Source organism: Delphinapterus leucas, chromosome 10 (assembly GCF_059928025.1).
Source record: "Delphinapterus leucas isolate spDelLeu-1000000601 "Yukka" chromosome 10, BTC_Dleu_Yukka2, whole genome shotgun sequence".
In the NCBI taxonomy this organism is placed as follows: Eukaryota; Metazoa; Chordata; class Mammalia; order Artiodactyla; family Monodontidae; genus Delphinapterus; species Delphinapterus leucas.
In genome coordinates, this window is record NC_143138.1 from 32,383,367 (window position 1) to 32,403,467 (window position 20,101).

General features: G+C 58.2%; 2 protein-coding genes across 8 annotated transcripts in view; one reads left to right on the forward strand and one right to left on the reverse strand.

Annotated features, from left to right (window-relative positions):
* Positions 1 to 6,187, forward strand: LRRC73 (leucine rich repeat containing 73). Its single transcript, XM_022581991.2, has 6 exons — positions 1 to 2,276; positions 2,899 to 3,059; positions 3,406 to 3,528; positions 3,910 to 4,010; positions 4,151 to 4,373; positions 4,520 to 6,187. Exons 1-6 carry the CDS (start codon positions 2,005 to 2,007, stop codon positions 4,588 to 4,590), a joined length of 951 nt encoding a protein of 316 aa, XP_022437699.1. The 5' UTR covers positions 1 to 2,004; the 3' UTR covers positions 4,591 to 6,187.
* TJAP1 (tight junction associated protein 1) overlaps positions 5,315 to 20,101 on the reverse strand; it is a 25,069-nt gene continuing 10,282 nt past the window's right edge. For 3 of the 7 annotated variants that reach the window (XM_089918677.1, XM_089918678.1, XM_089918679.1), the window contains 9 exons: positions 19,665 to 19,794; positions 12,814 to 12,922; positions 12,035 to 12,160; positions 10,381 to 10,409; positions 9,478 to 9,639; positions 9,203 to 9,269; positions 8,053 to 8,160; positions 7,868 to 7,951; positions 5,315 to 7,102 (listed from right to left, as the gene is read on the reverse strand). In XM_089918677.1, the coding sequence (XP_089774803.1) occupies positions 6,002 to 7,102; positions 7,868 to 7,951; positions 8,053 to 8,160; positions 9,203 to 9,269; positions 9,478 to 9,639; positions 10,381 to 10,409; positions 12,035 to 12,160; positions 12,814 to 12,922; positions 19,665 to 19,753 (1,875 nt within the window). In that variant the 5' untranslated portion in view covers positions 19,754 to 19,794 and the 3' untranslated portion in view covers positions 5,315 to 6,001. The remainder of the gene's footprint in view (positions 7,103 to 7,867; positions 7,952 to 8,052; positions 8,161 to 9,202; positions 9,270 to 9,477; positions 9,640 to 10,380; positions 10,410 to 12,034; positions 12,161 to 12,813; positions 12,923 to 19,664; positions 19,795 to 20,101) is intronic. The other 4 variants (XM_089918680.1, XM_089918682.1, XM_089918684.1 and 1 more) reach the window with 3 other exon arrangements.

Here is a 20,101-nt window from a genome sequence, read left to right on the forward strand (position 1 = left end):
ACCCCTATCCAAGCAGAATGAAAGTGGGACAGCCCAGACTGCATTGAAAGACTGAATATGGAACCTGCCCCCAGGGCAGGGAGCACAAGATCCATGCAGCATCAGGGAGGCCTCAAACTCAAGAACCATAAGTCTGATGGAACAGTGCACCCGGCTTAGGTCTGGGCTCAGCCTCACTCTTGGGATGCCTATGGAGCAGTGACAACTGGACAAAAACTTCCAGACTCAACACCATGTCATTACAAGGCCCTTATGCACCTGGGCCATTGTGTAGGGATAATTTTTCTGTGGAGGTGCACATTTGAAGCCAAAGTTGGCTTTGCCCTGGTTATACTGGGCCCAGGGGAACAAAGCTTTCTTCAGGAGTTCCCTCAGTCCTTTCTCTTCAAGAGTGCTATTTACTCTTAAAAGCGATAACCACCCCAAGCACAGCACCATCCTTTCCCACTACCCATTTAATCTGTTCCACTTAAGTCAGGTGGTTAATGGAGGGAACAGAATCTTTGACCTCCCTTCACTATGTTTATATTATTCTTTTTTTTTTAATTCATTACCCTAGTAAATCTGGGTTAGCGTTTTTCTCTTCTAATAAAGGGACTAAGAAAGATGTGCCCTTCATTCACGCTATGTGATCCTATGTGATGTGAGGCCCCTACACTATCACCAGTGGACAACGTTCTAAGGGCACTGCCTGTATTGTGCAGTGTGCCCTTACTGAAAGCTCCGGCCCACTTTTCACGGCCCCACGGCCACTGCAGCCTGCTCTCCTGGTTACCACCCCCCTTCATTTTGGCTACTCCAGTCCCACGGATACTGAGGACGTCAGAGCATCAGCAGTGCCCTAATCACCTGGGAAAGGAACGGCATCAGCGCGTTGCATCTACCTAAGGCTCACCTGCTTCAAGGACCCTTTGGGGTTCCACTGGGCCTGGCAGCTGAGGCCGCCTCCACGGAGCAGGGGCTCCCGCCGCCGCCACTGCGAGGCAGCCATCTTGGCGAGGGGCACGCGAGGAATTCCTCGCGCCTGGAACGCCCGCGCACGCGGCGCCTCTTGTCGCGGGGGCGGGGCGAGGCGCGAATTAAAGTGCCCTTGGGACTTCCAAACTGGACCGGGGGGTGGGGGGTGGGGGGCGTCCCTGGGATCCAGGCGAAGGCACCGAGGGGTCTGGCCCTTAGGAACGGGGAACGACGAGAAAATGAGCAAAAGAACCGTGTAACTGTCTCAAATGCCGTCTCCACCTGATGTGCCTCTATTCTCCCCTCCCTACCCCTGTCCGTCCCAGGCTTCCACCTGGCCACCTGTTGTCTGGCCCTACACCCAGGGGAAGAGCGCCCCCACCGCTCCTGAACATCGGGTGTGCGCAAACCTCGTGTGCCCGCGTGGTCTAGGCCGGGCAGGAGGCGGGGCGATCGGCGATGACGATACCGTTGCCATGGGAACCCGCCGCCCGCTCCTGCGCAGCAGCCTGAGCCAGAGCTGCCGCCCGCCACCCGCTGCCCGCCTGCCGGCCCGCCCGCCTGCCCGCCTCGGGCTCTCCCTGCGGGGCGGTAGGGGGAGTGGGGCTGGAGGAAGGGAGGGAACAGATGCGGCCTCCGAGCGGAGACCGGTTCCGCGCGTCCTAAGCCGAGGCCCCTGAGCCGGCGCCGTAACCGCGAGGGACGAAGACCAGCGCGGAGCAGCGCCCGCCCGGCCCCGGAAGGCGCGCCCCGGCTCGCCGCCCAGACACGGACGGCACGGTCCGCCCCGGCCCCAGTGCCGCGCGGTCTCAGCCCGGCCGGCGACCTCGGCGCCTCCGCAATCCCGGCCGGCTCCCGCGCGGACCCCGGCGCTCCTCTCCGCCGCCGCCGCCCCCGCCCCCGCCGCCGCAGCCTGTGCCTCTGCCTCCCCCTATACCCCGCTGCGTCGGCGACCCCACCCCGGACCCCGGACCCGACCCCGCCCGCGGCCCCGCCAAACTCGGCCGCGGCCCGGGCCCTGGCCCCGGAGGCCCAGCCGTGGGTACGATGCTGCCCAGCTCCATCCAGATATCGGGGGAGCCGCTGTCAGGCGCCGAAGTGCGGGACATCTGCCGCGGCCTGCGCGACAACGCCGTGCGCCTGCTCTCACTGCGCGGCTGCCGTCTCTGCGACCGCGACTTCGGCCGCATCTGCCGGGCCCTGGCCGGGGCCACGTCCCTGGCGCAGCTCAACCTTAACCTGGGCGTCGTGTCCAGCCCCAGCCGCATCAAGCAGCTGGCGGAGGCGCTGCGGACCAACCGCTCCATCCAGTCCCTCTTGTGAGTGCGCTCCCTCTAAAAGGGGTCCCGGGCACCGCACCCCTCCTCGCACTCCCCCTGCCATCTCCTGTTCCTCCGCACACCTTCTGGTACCTGTGCTTGCACCAGCCTACCTTCTCACCCCCTATTCACGCACCTCATTCCTCTGCCCATGCCTCCACAACACCCTCCAAGCTCCTGCTTCACCTCCAGACTTTGAACACCAGACCCACCCCGAATGATATAGGATACCCACCCCTTCCTGGCAGGACCCTTGTACCTCCCAACCTAATCACCCGCATTGGACTTCTCTGGGGTAGCTTGCTCAGTACCCAAGAAGGAATACTCCCCTGAGGACTAGATCCTGCACCTATGTTCTGTCCAGAACACCACCCACACACCCTTTCTCTGTGTTCTGATCTGGATCCCAGTCCCTGCCTCAGAAAAGAAACCGAATTTTCCCCTTCTAACTGCATTCTTAAGAGTCTAGAATTTTCTTTTTTCCTTCCCAAGGCCTGTCCCAAGTGCTGTGACTGAATGTCCCCCTCAGCTCTACAGCTCACCATAAGGGAGGGTGCCCCTTCCCCCTTACAGTAAGGACTGATGACTGCAGTAACCTCTGCTCTCTGGTCTCACCCCCCAGCCTGCATGGGAGCCCTCTGACAGATGCGGGGCTGGCCTTGCTGAATCCAGCTCTGGCCCTCCACCCTGCCCTCGTGGCTCTGGACCTGGGGGACTGCATGCTGGGTGATGAAGCCATCAACCTCATCTGTGGCCTTCTCCCCCCTGATGGGGCCAAGTCTGGTGAGCAGGGCCCTGCTGAGGGCATGGGCTAGTGTGGCCTTCATGAAAAGCTCAGTGCAGAGGGCAGGGGGCATGGCCTAGAGATGAGGGCTCTGACTGTGTGGGTGAGAATGTTTTTCGAATCCTCTTAGGAGGGAGAAGGATTGGGAGCTGAGCAGGATGCAGACTCAGGAATCCAGGCTGCAGCGGGCAGGAAAGGCATGGGCCGCTAGTGTCTCTGGAGCTCTGTGGAGGAGGTGGGGTAGCTCTCAGTCACTAGGGATACCCCAGAGATCCCCAGGTGGGGAATGGGCTTGAGAAAGGCCTGACCCTCTCCATCCTGGCTTCTCGCTATGATGCTGCCCAGGCTTGAAGGAGCTGACGCTGAGCGCCAACCCTGGCATCACCCCTAAGGGCTGGAGCCGCCTCGCCATTGCCGTGGCCCACAGCTCCCAGGTCCGCGTCCTCAATCTGGACTACAACCCCCTGGGTGAGGCTCAAGAAAGCCCCCTTTGATTCTCACCACCCCTCACCCCTGTCCAAGAACCTGGGACCGTCAGTTGCCATGGCAACCAGCACACTGGCAGAGGAAAGAAGGGAGGTTCTGGGTGGAAGTAGAGGAGCCACCTGTGTTGAGGACCAGATGACCGACAGGTAGATCAGAGCATCCATCACCACCCCTGGGCCTGGCTTGCTTCATCCATTCACTCATCAGTCACAATGCTCCCCTCCTGGCCACCTACCAATTGCCGGCGTTTCCTGGCCTGGGGGTGGATTCTGAGGTTGTCAGGGCAATGGGGAGGCCGTGGGGAGAAAGGGTTAGCAGGCCTGTGAATGCCGGTGAGTGTGTGCACGTGTACTGTCTCCCCAGGTGACCATGTGGCAGCGATGCTGGCTGTAGCTGTGGCCTCCAGCCGCACCTTAGAGGTCCTAGACTTGGAGGGTACAGGGCTCACCAACCAGTCAGCTCAGGTGAGAAGTCTTCATGTTTGGGGATGGGCCAGGGGTTGAGGTTAGCCAGTGTGTCTGTGGACATACTGAAGGGGTGGCAGGTTGGATTCCGGAGCTGCCTTAACTGTGTTCATCATTTTCCGTACTCTTCCCCACTGCAGACCCTGCTGGACATGGTGGAAAATTACCCCACAGCTTTGCGGAGTCTGGTGTTGGCTGAGAACAGCATTAGCCCCGAGCTGCAGCAGCAGATCTGTGACCTCCTCTCTGAGGGGGAGGAGGAGGAGGAGGTGGCAGGAGGGGCTGGCGACACCCAGGAACGAGAGAGAGGGCGGGAGCCTGCTGCCCACCAGAGGGGCAGTAGCTCCTGGATGTGCCCCAGTGGTAAGAGCCGCAAGGGTTGATCAGAGTCAGGTCTGAAAGAGGCTTGGGACCAGGGAGAGTGGGTGTGAGAAACTTAGGCCACTTCTATTTGTGGTCCCCAGCGGAGGAATGCATGGTGGTCTGAACACCTCTCTGCCCTTCCACAGATCCCAGCTCTCAGATGGTGCTAATGACGTCAGGACTAGGGGACAGTCTGTTGGCTGAGACGGAGATGTGACTCTCCATTCAGGCTTCTGCACGTCATTACATTTGCATCTCCAGCACTTTGCCCCCGATGTCAGGGTCAGGCCCTGGGGCTTAGGAGGGTGGGGGGTTGGTGTGCCTGGGGCTCTGGCAGCTCCTGGCAGCATGGTGGGAGGCTCTGGAAGCTGTGACTAAACAAAATCGTTGGGGGCGTTGGAACCCAAGGCAATGCCTCTGGACTTGTTGGCAGCTCTGGCTGCAGCCCGCTGGCTCGGAAGAGATTTTATGAACTCGACAACCTGACGTGTGGCTCTGGTCACTGGGGGCTGGCAGCGAGGGAGGAATTGGAATTACCACTAGACATCACTAGGGGGCAGTGCCACCCCACGGCCCAAGCTCCAGGCAGCGTCCACTGGCCCCAGATGTCTTCAACAGGTCTGGCTCAGGTCTCTGACTTACAGGACCTGGGGTTCTGGGGTGACACCTTACACAGGCCCTGTAAGGATCGTAACTGAGGTAAAGAGCCCCCCCGAGCTGGGCTGGACCCTACCTCAAGGAGAGACTCAGGGGCCCTGCCAGGGTTACTTGAGGTACACCCTCTCCCACCACCTGATGCTCTGTGCCCAGGGAAGCCCCAGGCAGAACAGTGGTAGGGGTCAGTCAGCAGCAAAAAGACTAGGACGTGATTAGGACTGGGAATACTCAAGAATGGGGAGAATAAGGGCAGAAGGAAGGTCATTAATAGACAAATTAGGCCATACCAGTAAAATAGTTTTATTTAATTTTAAAATAGTTATTGATGTGAAAATTTCCCAAAGCTGGGAGTTAACAGTCTAGAGCCAAGGTTGGGAGTGGGACCAGGATTCACCTAGAACCCAGCTTGAGGGCCCTGAATCCCACCCTCTACTCCCTTCCAGAGGGAGGAAGGAAACAGCTGAGGGGAGCCCTGAGTCAGTCCTCTCCCTCATCCCCCCGAGGGCCTGCTGTGCCAGGCCCTTGAAGGCAACAGCTCGTGCAGAGGATTTGGGGGGAGAGGGAAACAGGTGAAAACTGAAATTAGAGGTTAATAATCCCAATGACCCTCCTCCCCCCACCCCCCTGCCAGAAAAAATAGAAAACTGGTGGATATGAAAGGAGGATGGAGGATAAACACTGATGTAATAACCCCCTCAGCTCCCCAGAACAGACCAATTTGGGCCGACTGGAAGAAAGGTCATGAGCCCCAGCTGCATGTTACCTTTGGAGAATAAATATTCCAGGAGGGAAAAACCATGAGGCAAGCTGGTACCAGTTACAGTCAGTGCAGCGAAAGGCCTGGTGTAGCCTGACCCTATCTGCACAGGGAGCAGAGGCCAAGGGCTTGGGCTAGGTGGGGACCCTGAGCTGCGAGGGTTGGGGCACCTTTGCAGTCCCCGTGCAGCAGTGGCAGGAAGGCAAGCAGGGCCCTAGTTGAGCAGGTTGCCCTGCTCCTGGGCCTGGGTCAGGCTGTCCTTGCGGTGCAGGTGGTGCACCCCCATCCTCTTGGGGCTGCGCTGGGGGCGGCTGGAGCTGGGGAGTGCCCAGGCCCTGCCCTCAGTGCGAGGAGTGCCAGGCCCCTCCTCTGTGCCACCATCACTGGGCAGCAGGCTCTGGCGCTCTTCCTCGGGGCTGATGGGCAGGTTCAGCTGTTCCTCTTCCTCCTCCCTGGGAAAGCCAGGGTCAGCTTCTGTTGGCAGCAAAAGCCCACTTTCACCGGGTGGGAAAGAAGGTGCCTGCACCTCCTCATCTCCGCCAGCGGGACCAAAAGCAAAGTGGCGCTGCAGTTCAGGGAGCGCGTCACGTCCAAAGGCTGTGCGCTGGGCCACAGTGGCTGGGGGCGGAGTGCGGTCCACAAATGCCCGCTGCCAGCTGGCCAGCAGGTCCTCCTCGGAGCTGGCGGAGCTGGCTGGGGCACTGAGCCCCGGGGGGGCGGGGCTGGGCTGGTGCTGCGGGGAGGCCTGGGCTGAGGCAGGGCTGCTGGGCACTGGGCTGGGGCGGGCTCGCTCACTGCCCTCCTCCACCAGGCTCAGGGAGATGGCCTGGCGGGTGGCGTAAGTGCAGTTGGGCAGGGGGCTGTTGCGGGGAATCCGCACCTTATCCTCAGAGAATTCTATCACCTTGCGGCCAGGATACAGCGGGTGGGGTGGAGACGGGGTGGGGTAGGGACTCAGCTTCTCAAAGGCCGGCAGGGACATCTCCTCCTCTGGGGAGCCCCCCACGGTGCCCAGAGAGCAGCACTCCCCGTTGGGTTGGGGGACGGGGCTTCCCGGAGCTGGGCAGCTGGCTGGGTCACCTGGGTCACTCCCACTCATATCCACGTGCACAAAGACATCCTCAGCCAGGGGGTGCCCGGCGCTGCCTGACTGGGCCGAATTGAGCAGAAGAGACTCCGGCTTCTCCAACACGCGGGCAATGACCGAGGTGGGCACCACAGCCCCTGGGGCCAGGCTGGGGGCAGGCCCCGGGCTGGTAGCCTCCTGACCAGTGTGCAGATGTTTCCGAACCATGTCCTGTAGCTCACAGGGCAGCTGGGGTAAAGGAGCGAGAGAAGGGAAGAGAGACGTGAATGAGCCCAGCCTAAGACAGCTTGCTTCAGGGCAAATATGACGGCTGCCACATAAAAGGCCCCCCCGTGTGCTGGGCACTTTGCCATCACCTGTTCCGCAGCACACAAAGGTATGTCCTCATTTCGCAGATAAACTGAGGCTCGGTAGTGGTAAAAGAAGTTGAAGCTTTTGATTAACACAGCCAGGATCTGAACCCAGAACTGGTGCTAAGGCCCACATGCTCTCAAACGTCTAACTTCCCCATCTCAGTGGTAGATTCTGCCCAAACCAGACACAAGCTTGAGAATCAGTATTGACCAGAAGCCTTAGAAATACCTCCACTCCTTCTGTAGGCCCCATCAACCTTGAGCCTGAGCGCTGGGGTCTAGGGTTTGCCCCTTGGAGCAAGGGCCCCTCTCAATTATTCTTATGGCCCATACCTCTGGCAACCCCCTCCTTCCTGCATGGGATCCAGAAATTGAGATCCTCTCTCCCTGTGTCTGTTCCAGAAATACCAACAGGGCCAGTCCCCACTCTACCCCTAGTGACGGGCCCTTGACAGCATGCAGGACACCAACCAGCGGCCGAGCTGACTGGCTTCAGAGGGCACAGGGAGGCGAGGAGAAGGAAAAGCAGAAAGCAGGGAGCTGAAGGTATGAGGACAGGACAGAGAGAGTTGTAGAAACTGGAGTTGGAAGCGTCCTAACAAGGGCAGACGGGCACTGGCAGGGAGAGTGCCCCACTCACATCAGCGAACTTGTGGTTACGGAAGTGAGACTTGTTGCACTTCAGGAGCTGCACAGCCAGGTTGCAGTCCAGCCGGTACCGCTCCTGCGGACACAGACGCAGTTCAGAGCCCGGCACAGCCCAGGGGAGCAGGGCAGGGCCAGGACATGGCAGCACAGGCAGGGAGGCTCCCGAGGTGACCGTACATTGAGCTCCTCCAGCTTGTTGATGGTGTTCCTGGCGTCCAGCAGCTTGTTGGTCAGCTCCACGATCTCCCAGTCCAGTGTCTTCCTGTCCATCTCAGCCTTCTTGATCTGAGGCACAAGACTCACAGTGAACCCAGCCCACACCTCAGCCAGCCCTTTCTCCCCTCCCCTCCCCCTCCTCCCGGCCCAGAGACACAGGAAGCCACAGGTGCTAGGGCAGCCAAGGCACACAGAGACAGACGATGGACAGACAGAAGGAGACCAGACACCTCTCCTGTAGTCCAGGCTGGCTGTGGGGAGGGGGCTCTCTGAGCATGACTGACAGCTGCCCAGGCCGGGGCAGAGCAGTCTAAGAGCTGCCCGGCCCTGGAGGGCACTCAAGGGGCTCTACACACCAGGCGAGGCAGCTGGTACCTGAGAGGCAAGAACTGTGCAAACCCAGGGGCTGAAGCCGGTGCTGCCTGTGGCTGTTTCCAGGATCAGGTTGGGAAGCTGGAGGAGGTGGGGAGTGGGGCTGCGTGGCGGCTGGGGGTGCCTGTGAGATTATCTAGTTGAGCAGGGAGGGAGCTGCAGGCTCAGAAGCAGTCTTCTGATCTTCAGCTCATGGACTGGGTCCACAGGCCCCCTTCCCCCAAATGGCTGGGGCTTGCTGCCCACTGCAGCCAAGAAGCTGTGAGCATCCAGTGGTGACATCAATCAGTAACTCTGCCCAAGCCAAGAACAGGCTCCCCAGCTGTCCCCCAGGAGGGAGGCACTGACTGCTGAACAGGCCTCACATGAGGAAGAGGAAAGGAGTGGGCAGAGGGCAATGGCCGGGCCCCAGCAATCCCAGATCTCAGCTGAGGAGGAGGTGAGGGCAAGGGAGAAAACACACAAACTCAGACGCAACTGCAAAAATCCAGCTGTGGCTAAGAGAGGCCTGAGAGGAGAATGCGGCAGCAACGGTGGCAGCATGAGGGAAGACGAGGAGAGAAGAGAAACAGTGTGAGCATTAAGACAGTCCTGACTCTCACAGCACACTGCGGACCCCTCCCCACCACGGCCCACCCCCTCCCCGAGCCCAGGGCAGGATGGCCGTCCCCTGGCAAGTCCCAGCCCCTGCTATCCTGTGAGCACAGCGCCAGCCAAGCTGCCCTCCTGGACAGATTACCAGCGTATGCAGCTTGTCCTCTAGCTCCTGGTTGGTCCTCTGGGAAGCTGTGTAGCTGTGCTGCAGCCTGTAGAGGGACACAAGGCAGACCCCTGGATCAAGATCCTGTTCTTCAGACCCTGCTCAGCCCCTCCTTCATAAGGGATCTTGGGCAAGCGCCCCTCCCAGAACTTCAGTTTTCACATCAGAATCAGATGATCTCTGAAGCCTCTCCAGGCTCCCTCCTATGAACAGGGAGATGCGTGCATGTGTGTCCCGGCCCCTCGTTCCCACACCTGCGGAACTTGTCCTTAAATTTGTCCAGTTCCTCACGGCTCTGGCCCAGCTCCAGCTCCAGGCAGTCCTGCCCAATCTCCAGCTCGCGCTCCAGGGCCTCAGTGCGCCTGGTGGCTGAGGCCAGGCGCCGGCGAAGCTCCTCATTCTCCTGCTGCAAAAGCCTGGTAGGGTGAGGGGTCAAGGGCAGAGGGGCATCAGAGATAGAAGGGCCACCCTAGAGTTCCAGGATGGATTCAGGAAGGAAGCAGTAGGGGTGACGTGAGAACAGGTAGCTGTGGGCAGGGGACTCCTTGAGATTCAGCCTGAGTCTGGGGCAGCGTATCCCATAGGCCTGCTGGCCCTGAGATCACAGCTTGGCTGGGAGGGGCAGAGGGGATGGGAGAGGACAGTCTGCCCCCCTCACTGCAGAAGAACGAGAAGACAGAATTGCAGGGGCTACAGTTCCCAGTCTGTCTCTGGTTACAGCCCAAGCCAGCTGGCCAGCAAGCCGCCAGCTCCAGTTTCCCCACTGCACAATCAGGCTGCTCCATTATTCATCTTTTAGAAACCCAGCCCAGTGCTGCCCTCCTCTGCAGAGGCCTCATGTAGCTGATAGAAAGGGCTGCGGGGAGGCAGCTGGCACAGGAGGGCCAGGAGCTGGGGAAGGGAGCTTTGGCAAGAGCAGGCCTCTCAGAGCCATCCACCTCCTTGAGGCCAGGTCCTCTTGGAGCCCATGGAACAAACCTCTTTTTCCAGAAGGAATATCCCAAACTTCAAGCCTCCTCCCAGAGTCCCTAAAACACCCCACCCCAACCTTTACCTCTACCTAATCCAAGGAAAAGCCCAAATGAAACAACAGCCTCGCCTGCAGCTAAGAGGGGCAGAGTTGAGGCAGGGCAGGCTCTCGGGCAGCAGATACTCACTTCATCCTCTCCGTGTCAGTCAGGGGCTCCTGGGCACAAAAGAACAGAAGTGTGAGGCTCAGCTCTGGACCACTGGCCTCCTGCTTGTTCCCCACCCCCTCCAAATAGCCCTGGAAACGGCCATGTCTGAAGCCCAGAGACTCTCACAGCAGAAGTGGGCTGCGGGGCCCCACAGATAGAGGCAATCCAGTAACACCTGGACCAGCCTACTCTCTCCCATGCCAACCAGCTTCCAACCCTCACCCTTACCCATACTAGCTCCAACCCCTCTTAATACTAGAGCCAACTGCAAATGAGCCCTGGTACCCATGCTACCTCTCCCAGGGCTAAAGAGAGCCTCTCAGCTGTTCACTGGGCTCCTAGCGGGCCCTGCAGGCACAGCCAAGACTTTCCAGAGAAGTGATGAAGCCAGGCGAGCTAGAGTAGGGTTCTGAGGTCTGCCAAAGCCCTTCTGGCCCCCAGGGCAGAATCAGGCCCTCACAGAGGCTCGGGAAGCACAAGCACGTGGGGGAAGGAGAGCCTCTGGGCTAAACCTGACTGAGACAAGTAAAGCGTCTTCTGCTTTCACCCTCCTGCCGCATCCTCCTCAAGCCTCCACGTTGGTCACGAGCCAGAGCTCCGCCAAGCGCAAAGCAGAGCAGACCCGCGCCACGACAGGAGGGAACGTCAAGCAGCATCTGACTGGCCTGACTGCCTGAGGATGCCAATCACAGGCAGGGCAACGAGGTGGGTGGCCCAGACCATGGACTCGGGAGCCACTGACACCTGGATTGATCCTGTTGTACCATACACTGGTTATGTTAATCTTGCTGAACCCTAGTGGCCTCATCTACAAAACCAGGGGAATGCCCAGTGGGTGGCACCTAGCACAATATCTGGCCTTTTAATTTAATGTTTCCTGAACTGAAAATGGGCAAGTCATGGGCGGCATTTCTGCTGTGAATGTGACCAGAGTGGGCCATGGTGTGCCTGATGCTCGGCACGTGCTGGCCATCTCTCAAGTTCTTTAAATGTGTTTCACGCACTGCAACAGGATAGAGACACGGAAGCAAGATGAATAAACTGCAGCCCTCGTTTCCTCCTGCAGCAAGCTGAACGAGGGAGGAAAACCGACCTGGAGAGTGCTTTGCAGTTGCCTGAAGAAGCCCTCCTAAGAATCTAATGCAGTTCCGAGCAGGGAGCACGTATTTGATAAGTGTCAGCCAGAAAAAGGAAAGCTGGAGGAGGGCCTGACTTTCAGGGACAGCAAAGAACAGCTAGTCTTGGGGAAGTCGCTGGAGCACTGCTTCCTAATGGCCCCCAGAGGGGCCGCAAGTTGAATGGCTCTGCTCCACCAGTGGAGGACCAGAGTCCTGGCCTCCGGGCAGGTTAGCACCCCTCTATCGGGTGGGCTGCCTCTTGCACGAAAAACAATACTGCGTGGGATCACTTCTGCTGAGCTACATGTCCTGAACACATGGACGTGTGTCACAGCTGTCCCCTATGAGTCTACATGGCTGCCACCAGCACTGCTGCAACTGAGAGCCCAAGTGTGTACCAGGAATGCCACACCCTCACCCCAACTGGTGGGACCAGATGTGCCCTCAGGACAGCCAGAACCCCGCCTCAGGGGCCTGCATCTGCCAGCCAGGGCAGGGGCACCACTCTTGCTGACCTCCTGCTCGAGCTGGGAGCCAGGAACTTCCAGCCGCAGCTCCCGATGCTCAGGTGGTGCCTTCCGGTAGGGTTTCTTAGCAGGGGCTGCACTGGTCATTCTGGGAGGTGAGAGCTCCTCAACCTGCTAAGGGGAACAAGGAAGGAGGCTCAGCGATGTGGCAAGAGGCCTCTGAACTGAGAAAAAAAGAGGACATGTAGGAGCCACCAGGCAGGCAGACAGGCCTGGGCTGCTGCTGGGGTCATTCGAAGGGCTGAACTCTGGTGTGTCAGTGCCCATGGGTCAGGGGTGTGCTGGATGGGGGCCCGGGTCCAGGGGGAACAGATTAGAGGAAGCCAGGGTCCAGGGACTGGGTGCAGGGAGTATGGATTGGGCCCGAGGAGCAGCCCACCCCTTGCCCCTGTGGGCTCGGAAAGCAGCCTCAGAGAAAAAGCTGCTCTCCAAGCACCAGTTTCCTCAACTCTAAACTGGGTTGAGAATGTCACCAATTTCATAGGGTTGTTTTAACGATTATGTAAAGCACTAACAACAGTAGCTTGCACTCAGGAAATGTTCGATAAATGTTAGCTTTAAAAAAAATCGTAACCAGAAAGTAAGGGTTTGAGATGCGTTCCCAACCTGAGCTCCTCCAGGGGGTCACCAAGCTTAAGGGCCTTCAAGGTCAAGCCTCTCTGGCCTCCACCACTCTTTTCACCAGCCCCCACCAAGAGGGGCTGCCTGCTGCCGCCTCACCTGCCAGCCTCCCCAGGAGGGAACCCAGTGGGGGGTGCAGGCCTCACCAGAAACATACCGTCCGTCTGTCGGCAGCTCTCTCTGTTCCGCTGTCCGGGAGTCAGCCCTCGGCTCTCCGCATCCCACAGCCCCGCCACTTCCTCTAGCCAATAGCTCCTGAAACCAGAGAAGGGAAGAAAGTGGAAACCAGGTGTCAGCCGCCTGTCTGTCAGTACCCGCCAGGGAGAGCTGGACAAGAGTGGAAGCACTGGGCTCCCCATGAAAGCTCTGTCCAGGCCCAGAGGAGACACATGTGTGTCTGTGTGCGTGTTCATGGTCTCGGCTTATCACATGCCTGATCCCGGGACAGGTCTGGTCCTGTCTTGTCCCTATCCTACCTCACATCTGTCCTGTTCATCCCCCGGGCCCCTCAGAGTCTAGAAACAGCTGAGAGACTTGGGGGACAAGGGCTGAAGACAACACCAGGAAAAAGCCTAATAGAGGCTCAAGGAGACGCTGGGGGAAAAGCTCCTGGCAATGTTTCCAGGAGGAGCCCAAACACCTAGTTCTGTGAACAATGGTGGCGAACAGACTGTGTGATGAGGAGGGGCAGGTCCAGGAGAAAAGCAGAAAAAGGAGCATTTTAGAGCAATGATGGCTCTCAACCAGGGTGATTTTGGTCTCCCCCGCCCCCTCCTCCCCCGACCCCTGATAGCTGGCAAACGTCTGAAGACATTTTTGGTTGTCACACCAGGGGTGGGTGGTACTGGCATCTAGTGGGTAGAGGCCAGGGGTGCTCCTAAACATCCTATAAGGCACAATACAGCCTCCCAAGACAAAGAATTATCAGCACAAAATGTCGATGGTGCCTAGGCTGCAAAACTCTGTGTAGAAAGCCCCAGTCTGGGGGGCTGAGACGCCTGGCTTCTGGGCTCAGTGCTGCGTCTGACACACAGTGTGGCCCTGGGTAAGTCCTTTCCTCACTGGATAAATCTGTCATCTGCACAGAGGTGGCTGGACTGAGTGACCTCTGAGGTCCCCTCCAGGTTCTTGGGGTTCTGACCTCTCCCCCACCTGTAATGAGCTGGGCTGCAGCATGGGGGCAGCAGCCACCACAGGGGCCAATGGAGGCAGTAACCTCAGGTGGCCTTCTGGGCATAAACAATCTCGTGGCCGCCATCCACCTCACCAGGGCTGGGGCTGAGGGAAGCCTTGCGGGCTAAAGCGTGTGTTCCTGCTGCTGGGACATGCCCTGGCCACGACTCCTGTCACATTCCAACAGGGCCTGAGGCAGGAAGCACGGTGAGGGGGCGGGGAGGGCGGGAAGCAGGAGTGGCCTCCCTCCTCTGGGCAGCCTGGCCTCTGGTGTGGGGTTCTGGGGCTTGGCAGCAGGCACGAGCCGCCACCCCAGCCCTTTGATAGTGAGGCAGAGCGGGTCCCCACAGGGCACTTGCAGCAGGCCGTGTCGGGCTGACTCCACGCGCAGGAATCCGGGCAGGCCCGAAGGGACAGCACACTGCTGAGGTGTAGTCACCCCTACAGGTTCCCCAGGGCTACCCTTCCGGTGGGACCCTGGGTGGGAGCTCCTCCGGCCCAGGGGAAAGGCCCAAAAAGTCCCAAGCCAGCCTGGGCACCTGGGTTCTGATCGCCAGGGGGTCTCAGCGTGGGGGTGTATATGAGTTACAAAAGAGGAAAGAGCCAGAGCTGCAGGAGTAAGAGATACAGGTAGCCAAGAGCTCCCGGGAAATCCAGAGCTGGCTTCTGCCTTCTCCCCTTCTCTGCGGAGAAGCCAGGTCCCTCCTCCCTTCCCCACCTGCTCCCCACTCAGCTCAGTAGCCCTTTCTCTTTGCAGGCCCCTTTATATATACCCCCTCTATTCTCAGCCTCTTCTCTTCCCTATTCCTGCCAATGCCCACACTGTCCTCTAGGTACTGGGACACCTGTGTGGGCGGTGGGTGGGCAGGGAGGACACTGACAGGCCCAGGTAACTGGTCATTCTACCTGTGAGGAGAGAGAGCGGTCTCACTCCATACCCTGCTGGCCCAGCTCTAGCCATCACATGTCCTACAAGCTCATCCTGCCTCATCTTGACCTCACGGCCCCACAGCACATATTCCCAAGGCTTTCATGGCAAGATAATCTGGCTTGCTGAGGGGACAGACAGTGTGGATGTGGCTGGCGGTGAGATGGATCATAAGTGCAGGCTCAGACTATGGGATGAATGGTAGTGGTGATGGGAGGTTCTCTCTGCCAGCCAGAGAAAACTCTTTTCGTATGTGTCAGAGTCACAGGGAGGGAAACGACTCCCAACTGGGGAAGCAGAAGACAATGCCCACTAGCGAGACAGTCGACCAGGGAGCCTGCAGTGACCCCAACACAAGTCCATGAGGAAAAGTCCGTGCCGCCCCCTGCCCCATGTCCATAAATTCCAGTGCTTGTTGGGGCCCTGGCTCCAACTCCTGAGATCTGCTAAGCGCCCCAGATCCAGCCCATAGGGGACCACAATTCCAGCACTGAACAGGGACTCGATGCGCCTGGCAGGCTGCTGTCCCTGACTGGAAGCACCGCAGGGAAGGTCAGACCCAGGAGTGAGAGCAATGCCAGGTACACTGCAGAACAAAGTAAGAAGCAGCTGAACAGCAGGTCCACAAGCTGGGAGAAGAGGAAAGATGAGCTGGAAGGCAGCAGAGTGGTCCCTCCAGGAAGACCCAGCTACTAGATGCAGCCTCCACTGGCCAGATCTCCTTCACCTCAAGATTCCCAGGTTGCTTTGGAGTGCTGCAGCCCAAGGAGGACTCCCAATCCCATGTCAAGAAGAAGAGGCCCCCAGGGAAAGCTGGACAACTCAGAATGTGCCATGGGCCACAAGGAGCAAACAAGGCCTTTTGGGTCCTCTTGGCCTCTGGATGCTGAGCTGGCTCCAGGGCACCTCCGAGAAAAGAGTCTTCTAGAAGTTCTAGAAATTGACAGGGAAGAATCCCACTCCCATCCCTCACCACAAACTACCTGAGCTTCAAGGAATTGGACGCAGATGACTCAGGATGTGGGGTACCAGATCACATGCTGGGTTTGTACTACAAGAACAGCTGTGCTCTGGGAGAAAGGCTGAAGCCTAAGTTAAAACCCCTGGCTGACCCAGTCTGGTCTGCAGCTCCTCGGGCTGGACCTGCAGGCACGGCTGAGGAAGACACCCAGAGCAGCAGTAAACCCTCCCATCTCGTGGAGGTGAGGTGAGAAAGGAAAGCAGCTCTCCTCACTGCCCCCACCCCACCTAACTCCTCCTTCTCCTTCCTCTCCTGCATAGTATTCATTCTCCAGTTACTCAGAATCAGTTCAGAGGACAGACTCAACCCCCTATCTGCTGGGGCGGAGGCGTGGGGGGGGTGTTGATAGCTTCGTAATTGTCATGTTGCAATCTGCCAGTCAGCTCAGGCCGCCTGTTACCGCCTGCCCTGCATGAAATACCTTCTCTCTGATTACAGCCCACGGGCACGATTAGCTACCTCCAGAGAACAAAGTCTACTTTCATTAGAAATGGGACTCGGCACGCACAGGGAACCTGCACTGTGAACCCACTGAACAGCTGAGCAGAGCACGTATCAGAGACAGATACAAGGAGCAATGTGTGCCAGGAGCTGGCTGAGCAGTGTCCTTTAATCAAAGGACAAAACATCTGCCAAGCATCTCTCTCAAACCAGGAGATGGGACTCCTACCCACTCCCCTTTGTGGATACGGAGAGTGTGGGTATGTGACCTGGGGCCTCCGTCGAGGTCAGGGACGCTGCTGGAGGCGAAGTAGGATAAGGAGAAACCTCTTCAGAATTCAGATTATCTCCAAACTATCCTCTCTCCCATTCCCTGCAAACACCCACAGAGGCAACAGCAAAAGGTTCAATTCCAAGAGCCAAGGATGCCCTGTTACTTCCCTCTGCCATCCTTTCTGTGGGTCTGCCCAAGGGCAAAGTCACCAGTGCAGGAGAGGAAGGAAGGTCCCAGCATCCAGCTTTCTCTCTGCTCAGGGCTCAGAGGCTACCCCCTCAACACTGGCCCAGCAGAGGGAGACAGGATTGAATCCAAAATAGGTCTGGCTCTTTGGCTTTTCAAACTCTGCCCTCCCCCACTGGAGGTCTCCTCTAGCTCCCAAGCTCTGCACTACCCTGTCCACCGGCCCAGTTCAGCTGCCTGCCCAGAGACACCGCCTGCTTCCCCAGCTCCCCACATCACCCACACTCTCTTCAAGAAATTAGGGTCCCAACAGTTCCTCTGGGCTCAGACCATTTCTGAACTTACTAATGTCTCTCTGCTCCCAGCCGTCACTGAATCAAGCAAGTGAAGGACCTCAAGGGGCCAATGAACCCAACCTTCTGATTCAGGGAAGGCACACACCTCACCACAAAAACCATTAAAGCTCTTCTTTTGTAATTCACCCAAAGAAAGTCAAATGGACGTTAGCAATCACTGCTGCTTTTAAAATGAAAGGAAAACGGCCCCTTTTCTGAATACTCCAGCTGTGCTGTATGGTACCTTAACCCAGCAGGATATAAATAAATAATAAAAACAAATATGGGCCCTTCCTGAAGCCCCTAATCAACCGCTAAACAGGAACATCTGATCACAGGGACTAGCGCCTCCCCTGCGGAAATCGTCCTCAGCTGTGAGCCCTGATGTAGTCTCTGAACACTACAGGCCTGGAGGAAGCTGCACCTCTCAGGGCAGGACATACTCCTGCCATACATATCTAGCTGCTTTTCAAGCCTCTGAAATCCAGGCTCTGCCTCCAGCTGAGGCCCAAGAAACACAAACCACCACCCTACAAGGGCCAGCGCTATAACCAGCAGGGGCCCCTGAGATTGCCCACAAGGACCGCCCCCCCCCCACCCCCCGCCACCGCTCCCAGTCAGTATGGCTCCTCTCCACCTCGACTGTCAGTGAACAGCCGCACAGTGAGCCGATCCGACCAAAGCAGGCTGGGTTCAGCCTTCCCCACACCAGGCCCCCAGTTTCCGGCATAGCTGTTCCTGAGATACCTAAGCAAAGCCCTCAGCGATGCTGGGCGCGTGGCAGGCAAGCAGCCAGCAGAGCACAGGTGGGGCCCAGGCAGGCTCTGCTCTGGGCTGATGACAAGGCTGGAAGATGCCAGTCTGTGCCCAGACCAGCCCTGCTGCCCCTCCCCCAGGCAGGCCTGTCACCCCTCAGGGCAAGTTCAACCTCACCCTCTTGGGGCATGCTGCCTGCGGCCCTGACCTGGCCCCCTGCCCGCTCTAAGCAGAACAGACTGACAGGTTTTTAAAAGCCAGAATGGGTGGGAATTATTGTGCCCCAAAGTCATCCTGAGGCCTCAGAACTAGTGCTGGAGACCTGTGAGAGCTCACCTGGATCCCCACCTGAGCAAATACCTCAAGTCTATCCACCTGGCCTCTCATTCAGGCAAACACTTGACAGGAACAAAGGGGCTGAAGACTACTGATGATGATGGTCCAAGCAAACCAACCCCCGCCCAAAGCGAGGGCCAGAAGATCCCCAGGACCATAACCAGCACTTGACCTCAGTCCCCATGCCCTCTCCTAAGGAAGCGCAAAGTGAGGGTGGCCCTGAATCAGCCCTGCACTCCACGCCCCTTCTGCTCTTCTGGTCACAGCCAAGCCACAAACCCCTCCAGCTTGCTACCTCCCTGCTCAGGGTCCCTACACATCCGCGCAGCACCTACCCCCTCTCTCATTTACACACTTACACCTCATGGTCGCAGGCAGCTCCCTGCCATCTCCCTCCTGGCTCAAGGGAAACAGAATCCACTTAGAGGACCTCCAGGTCTCAAGTTCCCCCATCCAGCCCACCCCACCCTGCACTGCCTCCAGAGGCTGGAGACAGTGTCTGTCTACAGAGTTACCCATGCAGAACACCAGGGAGCCCCGAGCAATCGGCCTTCCTGCTACCTCTGGACCCCCCCCTTCTCCTTTCCAAGCCTGGAGGGAGGTGGGAGCTTGTCGGGGGCTTCTCCATGGCAAGCTGAGGCCAAGGCCTCTCCTAGGCCCACTGTGGAGTCCAAAGCCAGGTCCTTCCCCCTCTGGCTGAGCCGCCCTTCCCAGCTCTTTATGGTTAGAGTCCCCGTGAAGCTCCAGACGTGGAAGGCGGTGGGGGGACTAACTCCACCCACTCCACCTCCCAGAGCCACGGTCACCAATGGGAGCTACATCTCTGGTTCTGGGCTCCAGCTTTCAGTTTAAGTAGTTTCACTCTTCTGCCCAGGCAATTTCCCACAGCCAGGCCAAGGTGTTTCTCAACTTCCCCACCCCCAAGAAGAACCTGCAACTGATCCTAAATTCACTTCGTACCCTGGGATGAGAATAATGGCTACAGCATCTTCCCCTCTTTTTTTTTTTGGCTCCGCCACAGGCCTTGTAGGATCTTAGTCCCCGGACCAGGGACTAAACCCAGGCCACGGCAGGGAAAGCGCCGAGTCCTAACCACTGGACCACCAGGGAATCCCCACCATCTTCCCCTGTTGATAAAGGGAGGAAACTATCCAGTCTAGCAGAAAATTCCCTTCCTACTCTCGTTCCATCTGTCTCTGAGGCGTGAAACCAACAGTATGGTAACTGAGGGATGTTCTCAAACTCCACGGTGCTAAAAGCAGATTAAACAGAAATGCTAACCATTCTGTTTTAAGGGAGAACTGATAGCCATGGTACTAACTAAAGGGAGAAGGAGGGGCAAAGTCCAGCAGCAGATGGGCAGGTGCCCATGCACAGCCCCACCCACAGCAAGGAGACTGGGAAAATGGAGGGAACCCAGTAGTAAGGACAAGCGAGCAGAGGAGATGGCATGATGTAAGCAAAGGGGAGAAGGCACAGGTCAGGGGGAGGAAGGGAGAAGAGAGGCATGGCTGGCGGCACCCTCAGCTGGCCCAGGTCAGACTCACAGGGTTAGTGTCTTCTCCCCAACCAGCCAGCTCTCCTGGTTAGCACGGTTAGCGACAGACTCATGGCAGACGCCCTCCAGGCACTCCATACAAACAGACAGCTTGGTTTGTGAGCAGCCCAACTCCGGAGCTGCAAAGAGAGAGCAGAAGGATTGCCAAGCTGCAGGATGCCTGAGGGTACACACTGCACTCTCCTGACAGGGACACTCCCCCAGACTTACCACCAGACCCTCAGGGGCTTTCTCCACTCTAGAAAGCATGCCTCGTGAAAGTATAGCAGTGAGCCCAGCTCATGACCCCAGGGATGGTCAACAGAAAGAGAGGACTGCCGTTTTGGAACGGGGCACTGCTACCAGGGGGAAGCTCCCCTGTCTCACCTATTCCCGGAACATTGCTGCCAGGCTGCACCAGAGCCCTGAAAGCTGCTTGTAAGAACA